Source organism: Pipistrellus hanaki (genome assembly GCF_964339955.1).
Source record: "Pipistrellus hanaki genome assembly, chromosome: 2".
Taxonomy (NCBI): Eukaryota; Metazoa; Chordata; class Mammalia; order Chiroptera; family Vespertilionidae; genus Pipistrellus; species Pipistrellus hanaki.
In genome coordinates this window covers 174,851,969-174,872,922 of record NC_140504.1, presented here as the reverse complement: position 1 = coordinate 174,872,922, position 20,954 = coordinate 174,851,969, and the positions used below count along the sequence as shown (strand labels likewise).

At 45.7% G+C, this 20,954-nt stretch overlaps 2 protein-coding genes across 11 annotated transcripts in view; one reads left to right on the top strand and one right to left on the bottom strand.

The window, feature by feature from the left end:
- The window catches only part of LOC311617800 (phosphatidylinositol 3-kinase regulatory subunit gamma), a 73,148-nt gene extending 60,506 nt beyond the window's left edge, over positions 1-12,642 (top strand). The window contains exons 9-11 of one of the 2 annotated variants that reach the window (XM_084874636.1): positions 5,140-5,214; positions 5,647-5,817; positions 8,793-12,642. In XM_084874636.1, the coding sequence (XP_084730762.1) occupies positions 5,140-5,214; positions 5,647-5,817; positions 8,793-8,991 (445 nt within the window). In that variant the 3' untranslated portion in view covers positions 8,992-12,642. The remainder of the gene's footprint in view (positions 1-5,139; positions 5,215-5,646; positions 5,818-8,792) is intronic. The other variant, XM_084874637.1, reaches the window with a different exon arrangement.
- Positions 12,643-17,357: 4,715 nt separating this feature from the next.
- The window catches only part of MAST2 (microtubule associated serine/threonine kinase 2), a 137,958-nt gene continuing 134,361 nt past the window's right edge, over positions 17,358-20,954 (bottom strand). For 7 of the 9 annotated variants that reach the window (XM_084874484.1, XM_084874476.1, XM_084874479.1 and 4 more), the window contains 5 exons: positions 20,316-20,542; positions 20,061-20,183; positions 19,454-19,590; positions 19,170-19,363; positions 17,358-18,875 (listed from right to left, as the gene is read on the bottom strand). In XM_084874484.1, coding sequence (XP_084730610.1) covers positions 17,413-18,875; positions 19,170-19,363; positions 19,454-19,590; positions 20,061-20,183; positions 20,316-20,542 — 2,144 coding nt within the window. In that variant the 3' untranslated portion in view covers positions 17,358-17,412. The remainder of the gene's footprint in view (positions 18,876-19,169; positions 19,364-19,453; positions 19,591-20,060; positions 20,184-20,315; positions 20,543-20,954) is intronic. The other 2 variants (XM_084874478.1, XM_084874480.1) reach the window with 1 other exon arrangement.

Genomic DNA, 20,954 nt, shown 5'->3' with positions numbered 1-20,954 from the left:
AGATTGTCATTAGTTCATCAGGCCCCTTGCGGTGTAGACATTTCCCTGACTTCCCACTGCATAACCTACAAGGCTGAAATCCCAGCATACTGTTTCTAGGATATTTTTTTAAAAATATATTTTTATTAATTTCAGAGAGGAAGGAAGAGGGAGAGAGAGATGGAAACATCCATGATGAGAGAGAATCATGGATCTGCTGCTTCCTGCAAGTCCCCCACTGGGGATCGAGCCCACAACCTGGGCAGGTGCCCTTGACCGGAATCAAACCCGGGACCCTTCAGTTCGCAGGCCGATGCTCTATACATTGAGCCAAACTGGCTAGGGCAGTGGTCTGCAAACTCATTAGTCAACAGAGCCAAATATCAACAGTACAACGATGGAAATTTCTTTTGAGAGCCAAATTTTTTAAAAACTTAAACTTCTTCTAATGCCACTTCTTCAAAATAGACTCGCCCAGGCAGTGGTATTTTTGTGGAAGAGCCACACTCTGGGGCCAAAGAGCCGCATGTGGGCTCCCGTGGCTGTCAGGAATACATGGCTGCTAGGGAGGGAGAAGGCAAGTATACAGGGCAGGACCAAATGGGCGAACAAATGCGTGCTATCTCTGAGGCCTCGTTAAGCTTCGATGATATTACCTCAGGCTTTCAAACTGACCAGTCTCTTTCCCAGTGCTCTGTGGGCTTGTCCTTTCCCTAACCAATCTGATCTTTTTTCCGGATTAAACACTGACCTTTCATGATCGCCATCCTGGCTTTTTTTTTTTTAAAATATATTTTATTGATTTTTTACAGAGAGGAAGGGAGAGAGATAGAGAGCTAGAAACGTCGATGAGAGAGAAACATTGACCAGCTGCCTCCTGCACACCCCCCACCGGGGATGTGCCCGCAACCAATGTACATGCCCCTGACCGGAATCGAACCTGGGACCCTTCAGTCCGCAGACTGACGCTCCACCACTGAGCCAAACCGGTCTCGCCATCCTGGCCTTTTCTGGGCATTCGCTTAACAGAAGAATTTCCCTTTACTGTTTATTCCTCCACTCCCATAGTCCTTGCAGGTGGGCGGTTGGTACCCAGGGAGGTTGGAGAGTAGGTCCTTCCTCCCCATGCCGGGAGGAAGGGAGGAGTGCTAATCATCTTGGCAGAACAATGTGGCTATCTCCTGGAGCGCTGAAGCTGTAGCTTCCGACCTAATTAAGCTAGCCAGTTTTGCTCCCTTCTCTTTATTAATATTTAGGTACCTATGCTAACATTTGGTCTTTTCATTTTTTGGCCTCAGCTTTTTCCTCTAGAATGTACTCTTTAGGAGTGATCTAGGCATTACTCAATCTAAGATAAATATGAATTGCCATACTAAAGTCACTTAAGCTTTTTCAAAATCATTTTTAAAAGCGAGTCAGTTCCTGGCATTGTTAATAGATAATCAAGGACTCCGAAGTATGTATTAGTATTTGGAATGGACTTTTGGGAGAGGAGGAAAGTTGCAAATGTGAAAAGGCAGGACACCATCTTAGATGAAAGGTGGACCAAAAATAGTCTTCTCTTTCTCCTGGATTTCTCTTGGTGTCCTAACATTCCTTGGGGTAGAAAAGGAGGCTCAGTTTAAAGAGGTTGGTCTTTAAAAGAAAATGGGAACTCTTTCTTTAAAAGTCAATAAACTATTCTTTAAAAAATAAAAGAAAATGAAAACTCAAAAGAAAATGTAGTGTGGTTTGTTCATTTCAAGACTTTTACCCAGTGTGCTTCTCTTTTTAATAAAGGAAATATCAATTTTTATTTATTTTTGTTAATCCTCACCCAAGGATAATTTTCCATTCATTTTTAGAGAGAGTGAAAGGGAGGGGGGAGAGATAGAGAGAGAGAAACATCAATGTGAGAGAAGACACATTGGTTGGTTGCCTTTTGCACATGGCCAGGGATCGAGCCTGCCACTCATGTCACATGTCCTTAACTGTAATCGAACCCAAGACACTTCATTCTGCAGGCTGACGTTCTATCCACTGAACCAAACCAACTAGGACAGATTTAAGGACAGAAAGTTTGGATGATAAGAGTTCTTAGAGGAGGGTATCTGGGTATTTTGCTAATAGAAGTGGTGGTGTAGGAGGGGGTTTGTTACTAAATAAATTCTACAAGATCATATTAGTTGTTTTCTGGCTTCACTAAGCATACGAAATGGAACCCACATTAACTGAAAGACTGTCTTATTGAGAAAGGCTGTGAAATCTGTCTAAAGGAACTTTAAATTAGTGTGATGCCAAGTTATATAGTGTACTTGGGGTTGGCCATGAAGATTTATTAAAAACAGCCCACCAGCAAATTCTTACTATTTATTGAATCTCCACTATGTACTGGCACTTTTCAGCATTGGGATTAACCATTAGCAAGACAGAAGCAGCTTACATTTTATTTTATTTTTTATTTACATTTTATTTTCTTTAAAGCAGCTTATATTTTATATTTTATTAAAAATATGTTTTGTTGCCTAAACCGGTTTGGCTCAGCGGTAGAGCGTCGGTCTGCGGACTGAAAGGTCCCAGGTTCGATCCCGGTCAAGGGCATGTACATTGGTTGCAGGCACATCCCCGGTAAGGGGTGTGCAAGAGGCAGCTAGTTGATGTTTCTCTCTCATCAATGTTTTAGCTCTCTATCTCTCTCCCTTTCTCTCTGTAAGAAAAATCAATAAAATATATTTTTAAAAAAATGTTTCGTTTTGTTTTATTTCAGAGAGAGGAAGGGAGAGGGAGAGTTAGAAATATAAATGGTGAGAGAGAATCATTGATCAGCTCCCTCCTGCATGCCCCCTATTGGGGATCAAGCCTACAACCTGAGCATGTGCCCTGACTGGGAATTGAACTTTGACCTCCTGGTTAATGGGTTAGCACTCAATCACTGAGCCATACTGGCCAGGCAAAGTAGCTTACATTTTAGTGGAGGAGACTGTCAGAATAAATGCCCAAACTTGTAAGAATTTTTATATATATATTTTTTTATTGATTTTTTACTGAGAGGAAGAGAGAGAGGGATAGAGAGTTAGAAACATTGATGAGAGAGAATCATCGACCAGTTGCCTCCTGCACTCCCCCCACCAGGGATGTGCCCGAAACCGAGGTACATGCCCTTGACCGGAATCGAACATGGGACCTTTCAGTCTGCAGGCCGACGCTCTATCCACTGAGCCAAACCGGTTTCGGCTCAAACTTGTAAGAATTTTTATGAGTTTATTTGAGCCAAACTGATGACAGTTGCCAAAAGACAAAATCTTAAAGGACTGGGAAAATGCTGCAAAGAATGGCAGTTTTGCATCTTATTTCATACATTACCGTCAAAGGAGGTGTAAGGAGGTTACATAAAATTCATTGGTGGTAGATCAGGGAGGGAGGAGAAAGCAAGAATGGGGGTGGGGCATTGGGGTGGGGACTTTCTGGAATTGGATAAAAAGTTAAATAAATAGACACATACTTTTACATAGATGGTATAGGACAGTGGTCGGCAAACTGCAGCTCGAGAGCCACATGCGGCTCTTTGGCCCTTTGAGTGTGGCTCTTCCACAAAATATCACGGCCTGGGCGAGTCTATTTTGAAGAAGTTTAGAAGAAGGTGTTAGAAGAAGTTTAAGTTTAAAAAATTTGGCTCTCAAAAGAAATTTCAGTTGGTGTACTGTTGCTATTTGCCTCTGTTGACTAATGAGTTTGCCGACCACTGATATAGGAGGATAGTTAACAGTATTACATAACAATGAGGCGATTTGTGGTCTCTGCTCTAGTGTGGCAGTTGTGCTTTGAGGGATGAAGTGTGGAGGGGGTGGGGAAGGAAATTACTTTGATATTCTGAAGGTATGTTATCAGGTATGTTATTGTAGATGCATAAAAAGACAATTTGCAGGCTCAGTTAGGTGAAGATTGACCTTTGTTATGGAAAATACCAGCCATGAACTGTTTTTAGTTAAAAAGTTTTAATTTCAGACTATCCTATGTAGTTACTTTAGGTCTCTGAGTTTGTAAGACTACTATGCGGGCCTCCCCTGAACTTGTCAGGTTTAGTATTGGCCCCTTTTCATCCACAAGATAAACATTAACAAAGTGGAAATATAAAACAATTTCAGGCAAGGGCTAAGATGATAAAGTACAGAGAGTGACTGGGGGATTGCCTTAGTTGGGAATCCCCCTGAGGGAGGTGTTTAGGATGAGATCTGAATGAATAGGGGCCTGGTTGGGAGACAGCAGTGAAAGAGTTTTTATATTCCACTGAAGTTTTAGACCATCAGCCATCTCGGTGGTTTATATCATTTTACATCTAAAATGTTGTATTTTTCTGGTTGGGTGGCTCAATTGGTTTGAGTGTAATCCTGGTACACCAAGGTTGTGGGTTCGATCCTCAGTCAGAGGACATAAGACAGTGGTCGGCAAACTCATTAGTCAACAGAGCCAAATATCAACAGTATGATGATTGTTGAACACTAGTCCAGGCTGTGGTATTTTGTGGAAGAGTCATACTCAAGGGGCCAAAGAGCCACATGTGGCTCATGAGCCGCAGTTTGCCGACCACTGACATAGGAGAATCAATCAATGAATGCATAAATAAGTGGAACAACAAGTGGATGTTTCTCTCTCCTTTCCTCTCTCTCTCCAAAATAATTTTTTAAAATGTTGCTGTATTGTAAAATACTATGATTTGCCTGGTGATGAAGTAAATTCTATGGCTTGCTTAGGTGCAAGTATAGACCTTAAAATTCTGTTTTAGGATTTTAAACTTAATATAGAGACCATATAGAAATTGATTCCTCTGGCTAAGTGGAAATCACAAATATGTGATACCATACTGATCTAACTAAGATTTCAGCAATGTGTGTGTCTCCCACTATGTTTGAGTATAAGTATGTGTATGCTTATCGTAGTAAAACCTTCTAGAAAAGGAAAATGCAAAGAAGTCTCATTTCAAGTAGCGCTTTGTGTTTCTGCCTTTTTGCAGGAAGTTGAAGGGAAAGTAATGGAGAAACTAGTTTAGGGAAATTTTTGACCACTCCATGGGATTGGGAAAAATAAGAGGTTCCTAGACTCTGGGAATTTGGTTGGCTGCGAGGGTCTACTTCATCCAGGCAGTTTGCACAGATCCTGACACTGCTATCTTCCCTCTGGCAGATGGCTCAATCACAAAGGAGTGAGACAGAAACGCCTAAATGCCTGGCTGGGAATCAAGAATGAGGATGCTGATGAGTAAGTTCCCTCGTACCTTTTTGTCAGAGGGTTTTGTTCCCAATTTAAGACCTGGACCTTCTTTATACATGTTAAATATTGGTTTTTATTGTCATTTGAGGACATTGAATTAAGAACTTTACTCCTTTTTTGAATTGAGTTTTCTAGAGTACCCAGTAGGCATTTGAGTTCAGAGACCTGCCTAACCACATGAAACAAAAGCATTGGTCTGAAGGTCATTCAGACACCCACATGTCAGCTTGTTGGATGATACATGTGAATTCTGTGCTTTCTGTACCATAGCAAGTAATGAAGTTGTTGAAAAGCATCCAAATAATTAGAATTTCATTTTATCATTTTATGGTTAAAGATTTAGAAGAGAGTTTTATTTGTGAATTTGCTTTTAGATATAAGTAACCTGATTGCTAGAATATTTTAACATTTAATTTTTAGGACCTATTTTATCAATGAGGAAGATGAAAACCTGCCCCATTATGATGAGAAAACCTGGTTTGTTGAGGATATCAATCGAGTACAAGCAGAGGACTTGCTTTATGGGAAGCCTGATGGTGCATTCTTAATTCGTGAGAGTAGCAAGAAAGGATGTTATGCTTGCTCTGTGGTGTAAGTACGACCTTTTGAAAACTTCTGAATTGATTAAAAGAAAATCAGTCTCTCATAAAATTCAATAAAATTAGTTCAAGTGCAGTAATGAGGGCCCAGCGCTTAGACCATTAATATTTTATTTTATATATATATACCCTCACCCCTCTACTGACTATGTCCATGGGTTATGCTTATATGTATACATATGAGTTTTTTGGTTGATCTCTTAGACTCGTGGTTGGCAGGCCCCTTGAGTGTGGCTCTTCCACAAAATACCATGGCCTGGGCAAGACTATTTTGAAAAAGTGGCGTTAGAAGAAGTTTAAGTTTAAAAAATTTGGTTCTCAAAGAAAAATTTCAATTTTTGTACTGTTGATATTTGGCCTCTTCTTCAAAATAGACTCACTCAGGCCGTAGTGTTTTTTGGAAGAGCCACACTCAAGGTGCCAAAGAGCTGCATGTGGCTCGAGAGCTGCAGTTTGCCGATCATGGAATTCGGGCAATCCAACAACTCTTTTGTTTTAAAAAACACTGAACAAACTAGGAGTAGGAGGGCACTTCCTCAACCTGATAAAGAGCCATCTATGAAAACCCACAGCTAATGTCAGACTTAATGGTGAAAGACCAAATGCTTCTCCCTAAGATAGGAAAAAGATAAGAATGTCTACTCTCACCACTTCTAAATATTCCCCAGAAAGTTCTAGCTAAGGAACTTAGGCAAGAAAAATAAATAAAACACATCCAGATTGGAAAAGAGTAAAATAAATGAGTTCATCAGCATTGTAAGTTAATAGATTAGGATACAAAAATCAGTTGTATTTCTATATACTAGAAATGAACAATTTGAAATGAAGAAGACATACGATTTATAATAACATAAAAAATGATTCAATACCTAGGATTAAAACAAAAGAAGTACAAGAGCTGTATAATGAAAACTATAAAACAATGAAAGAACTTAAAGAAGACCTAAATAAGTGAAAGACATCTAGTGTTCATAGAATAGAAGACTTAATATTGTTAAGATGGCAGTGTTTCCCAAATTGGTCTACATGTTCAGTGTAATCCCTTTCATAAATCCCAGCTGGATTGTTGCAGAAATTGACAAGATGATCCTAAAATTCATGTGAAAATGCAAGGAATCCAGAACAGCTAAAATAATCTTGAAAGAATAGAAAAAAGTTGAAGTACACCTCCTGATTTCAAAACTTACAATAAAGCTATCGTAATCAAAACTGTGAGGCACTGACAATAGGATAATCATGTAGATCAGTGAACAGAATTGAGAGTTAAGAAATTCTTTTTTTTTTTTTTTAAATATATTTTATTGATTTTTCTTACAGAGAGAAAGGGAGAGGGATAGAGAGCTAGAAACTCGATGAGAGAGAAACATCGACCAGCTGCCTCTTGCACACCCCCTACCGGGGATGTGCCCGCAACCAATGTACATGCCCTTGACCGGAATCGAACCTGGGACCCTTTAGTCCGCAGACCGACGCTCTACTGCTGAGCCAAACTGGTTTCGGAGAGAGTTAAGAAATTCTTACATTTATGTAAATTGGTGTTCAACAAGGGTCTCAAGACCATACAGTGGGGGAAAAATTTCAACACATGATGCTGTCACTACTGGTGAGCCACATGCAAAGAATAAAGTTGGCCCTACCTCTCACTATATACAAAAATTAACTAAGAATGAATTATGGATCTAAATGTAAAAGCTACAAGTGTAAAACACTGAGGAGAAAACATAGGCATAGATCTTCGTGACTTTGGGTTAGGCAGTAGTTTCTTACATATCCAAAGCACAATCACCAAAAGAAAAAATAAATTGGTTTTCAACATAATAAAAAACTTTCTTGCATCAAAGGAAACTGTCAAAAAAGTGAAAAAACAACCTACAGAATAAGATAAAATATTTAGAAATTATATATCTGTTATGCAACTAGTATCTAATTTGTAAAGAACTCTTAATAAAAAGACAAATTCCCAATTTAAAAATGGGCAAAGATTTAAATATACATTTTTCTTAAGGGTCAATAAGCATATGAAAAGTTGCTCAATATCAGTAGCCATTAGAAAACTGCAAATCAAAACCAAAATGAGACACCACTAGGATGACTATAAAATAAAAAAGATAGACAATAAGAAGTGTTGGAAAGAATGTGGAGAAATTGGATCCCCTTACACTGCTGGCAGGAGAATAGAAAGGTGCAACCATTTGGGGAAACCAATTAGGCAGTTCCTCACAAAGCTAAACCATGTGACTCAGCAGTTCCACTCCTAGGAAAACTGAAAATGTATGTCCATACAAAAACTCATACACCAGTGCTCAGAGTATCATTCATAATAGCCAAATGTCCATCAATTGATGAATGGATAAACAAAATGTGGATATCCACACAATAGAATATTCAGTTACAAGAAAAAACGAAGTACTAATACATGCTACAACATGAGAGACTTTGAAAATAGTGTGCTAAGTGAAAACCAGGTACAAAACCAGGTACAAAAAGTGTGATATTATATAATTCCATTTATATGAAATGTCCAGAATAGGCAAATCCATAGAGAAAGAAAATAGGTTAGTTGCCAGGGCCTAGGGGGAGAGGAATACTGAGTAATTGCTACATGGTTTCTTTTTAGGGTGATAAAAATATTCTAGAATTAGATAGTGGTGATTGTTGCACAACCTTGTGAATATTCTAAAAAAAATACTGATTTATACACTAAAAAAATGTTTTCTGGTTTGTTTTGCTCCCCTTAGTATTCTTGCCTAAGTTGAGTGACTATATGGAGCCATCATTTTAGCCTTACCAGGCTTGGTGGGAGGTGACAGGTTTGTAAGGGAGTGATGGAGACACACATGGATGTAACGTTTTACAAACTTGGTTGAGAAAACATTTCTGCACCTCCTCTACAAAACAGTTGCTTTCAGGCTTCTGGGATCCCTTTAGTATTTCCTGCCTTAATCCCGTGGTGTTTGTATCTTGCAGTGCCGACGGGGAAGTGAAGCACTGTGTCATCTACAGCACTGCCCGGGGCTACGGCTTCGCGGAGCCCTACAACCTGTACAGCTCGCTGAAGGAGCTGGTGCTCCACTACCAGCAGACATCCCTCGTCCAGCACAACGACTCCCTCAACGTCAGGCTCGCCTACCCTGTCCACGCACAGATGCCCTCGTTCTGCAGATAAAGTGGGAGTGGGAAGAGAGGTGGCTCTCTAGCATTTTCCCCTACAGTTTCATTAGACTATGAGGGCATTCTTTCTACGTAGACTGCTTGTTTTGCACAAGAAGTGATTCTGTGAATGTGAAGCGGAGAGGCCGAGCAGCAGCGGTCAGGAGAGGGTGGGAGGGGCCCGCGGGGCTGTGGGGCCCCGCTGTGCTGCTGCACTAGCATAGGAAGCTGGAAGCAGATGTGGTTTTTTTGGGAAGTCTGTTTCACTGGGGTTTTTATTTTATTTTTTATTTTAGCCAAGCACCCTCAACAGAACCCATTAGGCTTGAGGTGGTGAGGGGTTGTATCTGGAAGCTTCTGCAGAGACCATGTCCTCTTTGGGTCTTCAACTCTGAGAGTGTGGTAGGTGTGGCTGTGTGGGGAGTTCTGTTTGGATCTGGCAGTCTCTCTGAACTTCCTCCCAGAGAAGGTTGTGTGGTTCTGTGGTAGAATGGCATTCGGTGAAAAAGAACCAAAGGAGAATGGGAGGCTTGGGATTTCATCTACAGACTCTCCGTCAAGAGTAAAAACCCTTCAACTGAAGGTCCTGTGCTTTTTAGTTAACATAACTTAGACATCAGCGTCTCACAGCCCCTCCCTCTAAGAAAGCATTGTTTAGAAACCAAATTGATCCCAGAAAAACAATGTTTGTTATAGGACTAAGATCTGATGGAAGAAGGCAGCACTCATGTCTGAATGCACACTTCTGTACCGAAACTTGAAAATAAAAGGAAAGCTAGAATTTGTTAGTTTTAGCAAACACTAAATTGGTCAGTGTAACCCTTCTGCCCTGCCCTTGTTTCTCTGAGGCGAGGAATAGTGTTCTTTTGTAGGCATGGTAAGCTTTGAATCATAAAATGAAGTTGGTGCTTGTGTGGTGTTTCCTTAGCCTAAAGAATGATCTGTTGTTTGAAACCTTTGTAACTTGTTTGTATGAGTAAAGAAAAGATGCAATCCAGTGCTTTTAGATGGCTTGATATACCAAATAATGATATAGAACAATATTCTTATATGTGCTTCCCCGAGTTTAAAGGCCCTGCAGACACAGTGACCATGTTAATGACTCGCCCCTGTCCTTTGCTGGGTAAGGTCGGGGCACTCATAGGCTGCTGAGGCTGTACAGGAAGGGACCAGACGCGGGGCAGGGACCTCAGTCCATCACAGACCCAGGAGCTCCGTTGTCCAGGGCAAGGGTCATACCACATTACCCATGTGCTTCCATACTTTTGTAAGGAAAGGATGGGATGGTTTGGAGTTCAGACTGTTAGTAAAAACCATCTGGAGGCTTTTCTCTTTGCCTTTTCTGTGATCCTGCCATTAAGATGATGTGCACAGATTGTCCTGATTTTAGGCCAGGATCTTCTGCTCCATGTGGCTTAAGCCTTCCAGCTGAGTGGAGCTGGGCAAATGGAGTTGGAGGCGGGCATCTCCTCCTACCTCCATTATGCCCTCCCCCCACAGTCGACACTCATTGGACAAATAGAATTCCGCTGCCTCTGAGCCAGTCCTGGAACCAGAATAGGCTCAGAGTGAGTCAGCTGTTTGAGCCAAAGCTGTGCAGTCAGGCGTCCTGGCTGAGCTACACAAGAAGCCAGTATCTGGGTCTTGGTACTTAGGCTTACAGCTAGGAAAACTCTAGTTTTGGGGATGAAAGAAACATACTGCTTTTCCTGAGCATTTAGGACTATACAGAAATTAGACATAGATGAGGATAGGAAGAAAAGGACATAACTTTGGCTTTTCCTTGGTTATGTTACAGTTCCAAACTGGATGAGGCAGACAAATGAAGTCCTTTGAGTGTCACTGTTCTGATTGAAGCTCTTTTTAAAAAAATATATATTTTATTGATTTTTCACAGAGAGGAAGGGAGAGAGATAGAGAACTAGAAACATCGATGAGAAACATCGACCAGCTGCCTCTTGCACACCCCCTACTGGAGATGTGCCCACAACCAGAATTGAACCTGGGACCCTTCAGTCTGCAGACCGACGCTCTACCACTGAGCCAAACGGTTTTGGCTGATTTAAGCTCTTAACTGTGTGAACTGTACATCCCTTCCCCACATTGCCAAATTGAAATCTTGCTGAAAGTTTTAGAGTGATGGCAGGCTGAGTGCTGCTAGACACACCTCGGTAGCCTTGACCTGGTGTTGAACCTGCCTACGCGGTTAGTTGCTCAAGATTGGGTGCAAAGAATCCCTCCTTTCTGGTACTAAAATTTAGTATCGGAGTGTCTGAATGAAAATGGGGAAAAGGATGCACAACAGTAATGTTGACCTGTGTTGCTCCTTGTCAGGCAGATGTTAAGGGTGTGCAGGGAGAGAGCTAGTGTCATCTATTATCTGCACTTGGGCTGCTGGCTTGTGGAGAAGGGCTGCTCTCTTTCAGTCCTACATTCCTTCACTTTTTGTTTCTTTCCTGTTTTTCATTCTCGAATTTGTTGCTTTGTGGGGACTAAGACTGAGGGATCATTTGAGAAATTGAAAAGTGTCTTCTTTGCCACGAATTGCTTGATCCTAATGAGTCAGTGAAATCGCACACGGACCAGCTGACTAACCATGTGGAGGGGTAGTATGCTGTTCTTCACTCTGTGGTCTAGGCAGCAAGCCTTGGCCTCGTGTGACTCTAGCTCTGTGTCCTGTGATGCTTTTATGGCGTCTTAACGTCATCCTCACTGAGGCAGAGGGTAAAGAGACAGAACAAGACCAGAGTGGCCCATTGCTTTCCTGGCTAGAGAAGCCAGCTACCCACATGGAAGCAGCTTGGGACTGGCTGGACACAGGTCCTAGGCCCATCTATTCCAGATGGAGCTTTCATCACTGAACAATGTTCTGTCTCCACCAGGCCATGGATGCTAAACCTTGGCCACGGCCCAGGCCTCCACAGGGTAGCTGTGTCCTTATTGCTGACTTAGCCAAGGTTGAGGACTTTTTAATAACTCCCCTGCCCCATTTCATCTCCAAGCCCTGATGGGACCTCTCAGTCATTTTGGGTCTCCTGTGCTCCCGTAATGCTTTTTGAGAGCCAATATGGTGTCTTCCATGGGTTTCTTCCTGCTGCAAGGAACCAGCCTCCTGGGTCCTCTTGGGCCAAGAATTGCATCTGGGCAATTCTTGGTTTTCAAGGTGATCTCTGTTGCCCGTTTAGACTCCAGAGTAGTCCTCTGTGAGGCTTTCGTGGCCTCAGAGCAGAGGGTCCAGATGGGGGTCTGTCTGGACCCTCTGCTGCCGACGGCTCAGCCTTGCTCAAGCTCCAGCCACTTGTGACAACCTTGTTTCCTTACAGATTCCAGCATGTGACTTTGGTGCCCTGTTGTTACTTGTGAAAAACCTATTCTGTTGTCTTTGATGTAGTCAAAAAAATTCATGTAGTTTACGTAAAAATATCTGATTCACAAAGAAGCCAACTATATGTCTTGTGTTGGGACAGTTCATAATGTAGTTCCTAGACCACTTTTGCAAATTGTTCTTGTCACCAGATGTGTTCAGACATTGCTGTGCAGTTGTAGGGGCGGGTGGGGGGAAGATGGGGAAGATACTTTTTGGTCTTTTTGTTTTGGACCGTTCCCCAAGAGGGGACAGTTTGACCAACTTGCTCCAGTAATGCAATAAAGACATTTCAATAAAGTACCTTTTTTGTCCTCGTGCTGTAGAGGGAGGTGGTTTGGGGCTAGGAGCAAGGGGAAGAGGTCTTGGGTGTTGAAAAGCACTGAAACTTCCAAACCTTCTCTCCCACGAGCATCAAAAGTTTGGTCCTGCAACTGAACTGGGGCCACCAGAGACACTTCTGTCCCTGAAGAGGACAAAGTCGACCCAAACAGGTATGAAGCCAGAATCCTGTCAGCCCGACACAGGACACAGGGAGACTCAGAAACTCATCTGGGAAAGTTAAATCTGAGAGACATTTCCTCCTCTCCCCATTCCTGACGATTAGAAAGCCAGTTTATGGATTCTCATTACATCTTTCTGCCTGGAAATAAACATATTTCCACATTGTATTTTGGAGGCCGGGGAAATGGGCTCAGGCTTACCGTTAGTCCTCTTGTTGCCCCAGGCCCTTGTCGCCATTCTGCCAGGCACTTTGTGGAGGTTCCTGTGTGTTGGGAACAGTCAACAAGTGATGACCTCTGCTTGTACAGAACATCGCAGTTCTCATCCATGTCTCAGGCCCCATGGATGTGCACTGACTTTACAAACCAGATCAGGTAAGGGACTAGTTTCCTTGTTCTAAATGACCTTGCCTGTGACCTCCCTCACTGCATGTTAGCTACATAGCATCCGCAAGGCCACTGCTAGGAATTATGGATTATTTCCCCAAATGCCAAGAGCTGCTTCCACTCTACAAAGGACCTCAAATTCCTGTCTTCAGTCCAGTCCTCTCTTCTGTACTCCACCTGCTGGCTGGATATCTCTACTAGGAACTTCAGCATCCCACAGATACTGCTAACTTCTTATTTGCAGAGGGAACATGCGTGGTTATGAATTCCCTTATCTTCTTACCACCAAATCTACAAACATGGCCTTTATTGGCTAATATAATTGGAAAATCTGATTATGGGCCTCAAATATCTTAAGCACCATGTCTCTCTCCATCTCTGCTATGCCAGCTCATGCTTGATTTCACTTTGTGTTTAGGCTTTCTCCAGGTGGACAAATGGCCTCCAACAGCCCAGACTCGGCCTCTGACAACTCCACCGAGAGGTAGTCTTTTCAGGTACTGACTGCGTGCTTGTTTATATATCCATGGGACTGCAGCACAGTATCCATGAGAAGAGGGCCTTGGCAGGCTCAGCAGCAGTGCAAGACAGCAGTTTCACAAAGTTGTCTAAATTTGTCTTTATTACCTACCTCCTTAAGCATTTCAATGGTTTCCACCATTACCTGAAACTGCTCTCCTTCATGTCTTCAGTAACCATCACTGTTGACTACTCTTCTCCAGGAAAAACTATCATTGGCTCCATGACAACTCATTCATCTAATTTTACTCCTAAATCTGTTCATTTTAATTCTCCTGGACTCTTGCTGCTTTCTCTGATATGCCTTTCCCCCTGGCAGTTCTATCCATATCCATGAATTCACCTACCATCTCTAGACTAAATATGTCCGTCTGTTTCTCCAATCAGACCTATTATGGGAGGTACACCTCATAGTCAGCATACTGTCCGCATAATGTCATCACATTGTCCGCTTTCTCTTCCATTATTTCAGTGAATGGGAATAAGTAACTCAGCTGCTTATGTAAGTCAGAAATGTCATTATTCTTGATAACTTCTCTGCTTCATGTCTAAATAAAACCCATCAACCCATACACAAATCCAACTCTGCAAAAATTGAAGGTACACTTCTCAATCCCCTGCTTCACCATCATCTCAATTTCCATACCAGAAGGCCTGCCTGCTTCCACTCTTGACCTCCTCAAATCTATTGTCATTACAGCAACTGGAGTCGTCTTTTCAAAGTACAAATCTGGAACTGTGTAAAACCATCAAATAACTTCTAACTGCTATTAGGGTAAATTATAAAATTCTTAAAATGGTTTGGCTTCTCTCAAGTTCAGGATCTCATTCCCCACCTTGATTACTCTTCACTGGCTCCCTCCCCTCCAGTTATTCCTAATGTCTTGGGCCTTTTCCCTTTTATACATATTCTCTGTGCAGTCCCCATGTACTCCTATGCCTTGAATTACCAGCTATTTGCTGATGGCTACCAAATCTGTGTCCAACTCCGTATAGCTTCCCTCTAAGAAAACCCCCGTTGTCCTAGTTTAGACCACCATACTGGGTCACTACCTTATTTTCTTGTCTGCTTTTCTATTTGAGCCTCTCTATAATGAAGCCAGTGATCTTCCTAAACATAAATCTGCTTATACCACTTCCCTGTGGTTACTTCCCAGAAACTCCTTATGCTCCTCAGGCTGACCAGGCAGTTTCTCAACTGCCCCACTAGCACTTACCCAAGCATTACAGGAGGCTTAGCATCTCTGTGCCTACTCTTCCCAACTCTCCTCTCCTGCCTGCCATTTCCAACCCCCCAAGGGGGTAGGCAGTCCCTCCCTCCCATGAACTACTGCAAGTTGTGCATGCCTCAGCCCCTTTACCCCATGGTGTGGTGCTTCTAACCAGATCCTGATGTACATGGGGGTGGACTCCCTCAGGCAACCAGTTACCTTTATTCCTAGTGTCCATTGCAGGGGTCGACCATCAATGAATGACTGAAGGAAGAAGTGAGTTCAAGAGGGAACTAGAAAGACTGAAGGGCCAAACGTCCCACTTGTGGGCTTTGCATTGTGGGCAGAGCACGCCCTCTGGCGGCCACAGCCTTCGGTGCTTGAAACACCCAGCGGCCCAGAGGCATTTCCCAATTTCCAGGCCTCTGACATAGGCCCCAGGCATTGGATTAGGGGACAACAGTGCAAGACAGCAGTTTCACAAGCCTTCGGTGGCACTCCACCTCAGCCCTGCTCCTGCAAGGCCATGACTCCTCCCACAGATGTCCCCCTCTCCCTGGCCCACCACCCTCCCACCCAGTGCAGTTCTGTTCATTGTGGACGGGGCGGGCGGGCGGGGGGGTCTGCTCTGGTCAGCTGTGTCCATCTCTAGTGCAGAGGCCTACCTGACAACAGCCCAGGAAAGGCTCACTGACTAGGAACATTCATGACTTATTACTGAACACAGAAGGTGGTTCTCTATTTTCATCTCACCTGGCCTCCCAGCATTTTACCAAATAACTCTACCCGTTTTAACTCTTCTCTTGGATTTTATGTGCCCTCTGGCTGCTGCTTCTAAGTCTTTCTTTGCCTTAAATCAGTGTTTCCCAAACTTCTCTCATGATGAGAATCACCTGGTGGAGTTGTTAAACTACAGATTCCTGAATCCCACCTAAGAAGTGCTAAACTAGAATTTTGGGGAACTTATAGGTAAAATTGTCTTAGAGCACTAGTTAAGTATACAGTTTTACCTGTATGTTCCCAAAGATTCTAGTTTAGCACTTCTTAGGTAGGATTCAGGAATCTGTGGTTTAACAACTCCACCAGGTGATTCTCATCATGAGAGAAGTTTGGGAAACACTGCCTTAAATGCTTGTGCTCCTCAGTATATAATTTAATTTTTTGCTGTTTCTTTTTCTTTCTTCCAGCTTGGTATTCTTTTTTTTTTTTTTTTTTTTTTTTAAATATATTTTATTGATTTTTCACAGAGAGGAAGAGAAAGGGATAGAGAGCTAGAAACGTCGACCAGCTGCCTCTTGCACACCCCCCACCGGGGATGTGCCCGCAACCAAGGCACATGCCCTTGACCGGAATCGAACCCGGGACCTTTCAGGCTGCAGGCCGACCCTCTATCCACTGAGCCAAACCGGTACTGGCCAGCTTGGTATTCTTTTTAAAATCTTTATTGTTGAAAGAATTACACATGTTCCCTTATTGATACACTAATGGCTCTCAATTTTCTATCATCAGTCTAGATCTCTCTATTGCATTTGAGACCCATACATCTAGGTACCTTGCAGATGTCCCCCAAGTACCAAGTTAAACTCTTCACCTCTCTCCACCTTTCCTATTTTCTGGCTAAGAGGCATTCTAATTTGGTATAGATATGTGGGTTCTAGAGTCAAGAGATATCTAGGTCCTAATCCTAGCTCTTCCCAAGCTATATGATTTTGTTAATATCTGAAAACCTGAGTCCTTATCTATTGTATAAAGCAGGCATATTAGTCGCTCTGTGGCCTTCTTGGGTTCTTCATCACCTACACAAGGTCTAAATTCTTGTGAGACCATCAGTTATGACTCTTGCCTAACTCACTACACCCATTTCCACTTTTTTCCCTTAAAATACATATTTTTTAAATATATTTTATTGATTTTTTACAGAGAGGAAGAGAGAGGGATAGAGAGTTAGAAACATCGATGAGAGAGAATCATCGATCAGCCGCCTCTTGCACACCCCCTACTGGGGATGAGCCTGCAACCACGGTACATGCCCTTGACCGGAATCGAACCTGGGACCTTTCAGTCCGCAGGACGACGCTCTACCACTGAGCCAAACCGGTTTCGGCCCATTTCCACTTTTGGTTCCTTGAATATACCAGGCATATGGTTAAGTGCTATACTCTCTGCCTGGACATCCTTACACTAATTCCTACTCTTCTAACCCAGCAAATTACCACCTATTACCTATCCTTCATGTTTGAGCTCAGATGTCATAATCTCTGTGAAGCCAAAGTGGGTTAGAGGCTCCTCTCCTGATGGTAGAAACTGTTTTAGTCACTCTATTACCAGCAATAACATAGGACTTGCAGTTATTACATTTGTGTGGACTGAAGGAAAGAAGCAAGCAAAGACATAAGGATGGTTTCTAAGAGCATGTATTATACAGATCTGAGTTAAGAAACGGCAGACAACTGCTATGTTTGCTTTAAAAACTCATTGGTTGCCAATGCCAAGTCCTGATGCTTGTGAGGGGCTCCTGGGTCTCGGCTCCTTTGGAGCAGGCTGGGCCCAGGCTCCTGGGTGAGGGGGCAGCTTCTGCATGGGAGGTTCTGCCTCCGGTCCCCTGAGGCCTCCGGCACTGCGGCGATGCCCAGGGCTGGCCCCTCCTCTCGGTGTGCACACCCAGGCTCCCAGCACCAGCTCTGGCCGGAAAGCTCACAAGGGTGGGCCAGTTCAGGGGCATTGGGTGGCCATGACTTCCCCTCCTGCCTAGGAGACAGGTTCTCAGGATGGGCTGGACCTGTGGCTTCCAAATCCTGGGAGCTGACCAACCCACCTTCCGTTGTTGCCTTTCTGCTTACGGATGTCCCCTCAGGGCCCGCAAGAAGGAGTTTCCAGGACCATGGGCCTGGCCCTCCAGGAGTGGAGGAGGCAGGGCGGCCACTGGTGGGGACGAGTCCTGAAGAACTGGGACAAAGTGCGGTTAGTGCCTGGGTGTGGAGGAGCTGGGCCTTCAAGCAGCCTTCAGGGGGGACGGGGTCTGTGGGTCCAGCCCCCCCCAGGCTGGGAGTTGGTGACAAGGACCTGGCAGCCTCCTTAAAGACTGGCAGGACCCCAGGCTTCCTCTGGGGATCACCAGGGCCTTTCGTTCGGGGGTCCCTGGGCAAGAAGGCGTCTTCTTCCTCCCCCTCTCCTGCTCCTCTGAGGGGCGGATCCCGGCCCACTTCTGGGTGAGGCACCGAGCGTGGTTCCTGCACACCTTGGCTGTTCTCAGGCCCCTCATCAGCGTCATCCTCTGAAGAGTCCACCTCACGGATGGCTTCCTGCTTTTGCAGTGACTCTCGCCGCTCGGCCCGGTCCTGTCGGAGGGTGCCTAGAGCCCGCGAAGGCGCAGGCTGCAGCACTCCTTTCCCCGGCAGCACCCCCTTCCCGGACAGCACACCCCTGGTCCCAACTACCTCCAGAGGACTGACTTCCCTGGGCGGCAGCTCCTTCTTTAGCTCAGGGTGGGGCAGGTCCAGGCTGTGCTTTCGGGAAGTGGCTAGCTTCTTCTCGGCTGCAGCCAGTACAGCCGCCAGTTTCTCGGCGGACTGCACCCGCTTCAGCAGTGGGGAGCGCGGGGGCTCTGCACTCTTGGGCCGGGAGAGCTGCCTGCCTAGGGGCGGCGACAGGTGAAGCTTGGCGGGGAGGGCCTGGCTCCCGTGGCCAGACAGGGGCGATGGGGAGCGCTGGGGTGAAGCTGCCGGTGGTGGAGAAGGGGTGTGGGCCAGTGGTGACAGTGGGATGCTGCCTGCTGACTTGCGACGTGGAGAGCGGTACTGCCGTTGGAGCTTGGGAGCCAGACCGTGCAGGGAGCTGGGCCTTGTATGCCCAGAGCCGGCGGGAGAGCTGGGCACACTGGAGCTGGGGGAGCTGCTCTGGGACGAATTCCCTCCCACTTTGCACAAACAGACAAAGGCAGAGAGAGCAAGGTTAGCTGTTAGGAATGACTGAGGGGCAAGGCAGTGCTTGGCTCTGGAATGTCCCAGGAGTATCAAGGTTACCCCATTAGCGAACCAGAGCCCAGGCCTTAGAGATGAAGCCACCCTCCACCCCTGTCACCTCCTCCCCAAGAGCTGCATCTCCCAGGGGGCGGGCTGAATGAGAGTCCGAGTGGGACCCATGCGAACCAGAGGGCCCAGGTGCTTTCCTCCCCCCAGGGCTTGTCTGCGATCTGCAGAGCCGTTCCTACCTGAGTGCACAGCATCAGGAGCCACCCGGCAGCCCTGGGTGGGAGACCGGGGGGAGAGGCTGTGGCCGTGTGTGGGAGAGCCCGGCCCGCTCTCTCCGGATGACAGGGAGCGGTTAAGGGAGGAGAGGCTGCGGCTGGTGTGGAGCAGGGACGCCTGCTTAGTGATCTTCCGGAACAGGGAGCTCCTTTTTCTGCTGCAGAGACAAGAGTCAAAGCTGTCTGATCTGATGGGGTGCACGGGCACAGCACACACACGCACCATGTACTGGGCCAAGTCTGCTCACCTCTCTTGCCCATCTTTACCCCGGCTCCGCTTGCTTCTTCGGGCCATCTTGGCCTTGTAGCTGCCCCTCCGTGCCGGCCCCACTTTAATGGATGTGTTCTCCAGGGGGGTTGTTGAAATAGACAACCTGTTTCCACTCTGGGGACCAGAAGATGAGCCCAGGCTAAGGTGGTGGCCATATTTTTGATCCAACTCACCCCTGGGCATGGCTAGACCACAGCTCTAGCCTTTGTCCCTGCATCAACATGTCTGAACTGCAGCCCTGTCTTCTCACAGGTTAGCAAACGGCTCTGCCTGGAGCCCAAGTAGTTTGGGTTGAGAAGGTAGAGAAGAGGCTTACCTGTCCTCTCCAATCCTACCCCAGGCCCAGAGTGTCACTGGGCCTTGGTCAGTGAAGGTGGTGCCTTTCAGCGGAAACGCTCTGGGTGTCACATCTCAGGGGAGCCAGTCACCCACATCTATGGCCGTCCCCACAGTACGTGTGTGTGTGCGTGCGCCTGTACTCGGCGAGTGCCGGGCGTACGTGTGCTCGACTCCTACTCCCCTGTGGCCAGTCGCTCACTCCACTGCTGGGGTCGACCACAGCAGGCAGCACACCCAGCACTAACCTTCAGGATCAGCTCCACCACCTCAGTGTGCACCAGCCCATGCACAGGCTCCCCGTTGACATGGGTGATGAGGTCGCCCTGACGAAGCCCCGCCTCACTGGCTGGACCTCCATCCTCCACGTGCTGCCCAGGGAGAGAAGAGTTATCAGCCCGAGCCTGAGCCTGGGGGGTGTGGGCAGGGACAGGCAGGCCCTGGTAAGGGGAAGGGAGAGGAGTGATAGGCTGGGGACAACGGGTCTGGGTGGCCGGACATACCCACACCATGTGGTGCACAGTGTAGACATCCAAGTCGCCCATGTAGACACGGATCGCCCGCAGGGTGAAGCCATACTTCTTGCCAGCTCGGTGGATGATGATGGGGGTCTTCGAGTTGCTGAGGGCTGGCAAGAAGTCCCTGCTTGGAGAAGAATCCCTGGATGATGGGTTGGATGACTGGGAATGTGGGGACATGGGGCTGGCCAAGGGAGAGCAGGTGTGGTGTTCTGGAGAATGAGAAACCAGGGCTTAGTGGGTCAGGGAACCTGGCCTGGCAAAGATCCCAGACCAGCCCCCCGCCCAGGCTGTTGATCACACACAGCCCGAGCCAGAGACAGAGCGTTAGCTCAGGTACGTGCTCCCCACAGCCTCTGAGCAGCAAAGCCCCTCCTGTACCCGAGCCCTCTCCACCCCAGCAGGCGATGGAAGGGCAGCTAGCATTTACTGAGTGCTCACTTATATGGATCAGGGACCATATAAACCCCTCATACATATTTAAACTAGAGACCTCTAGTTCCATAACAAAGGGACAACAGTGACACGGTCTTCTCAGATACCTGTTCAACATACAATGCACAGACACACCTACCCTGTGCAGACTCCTGCACAGGCCCTTCCTGTGAGTTTTATCCTAGTTCC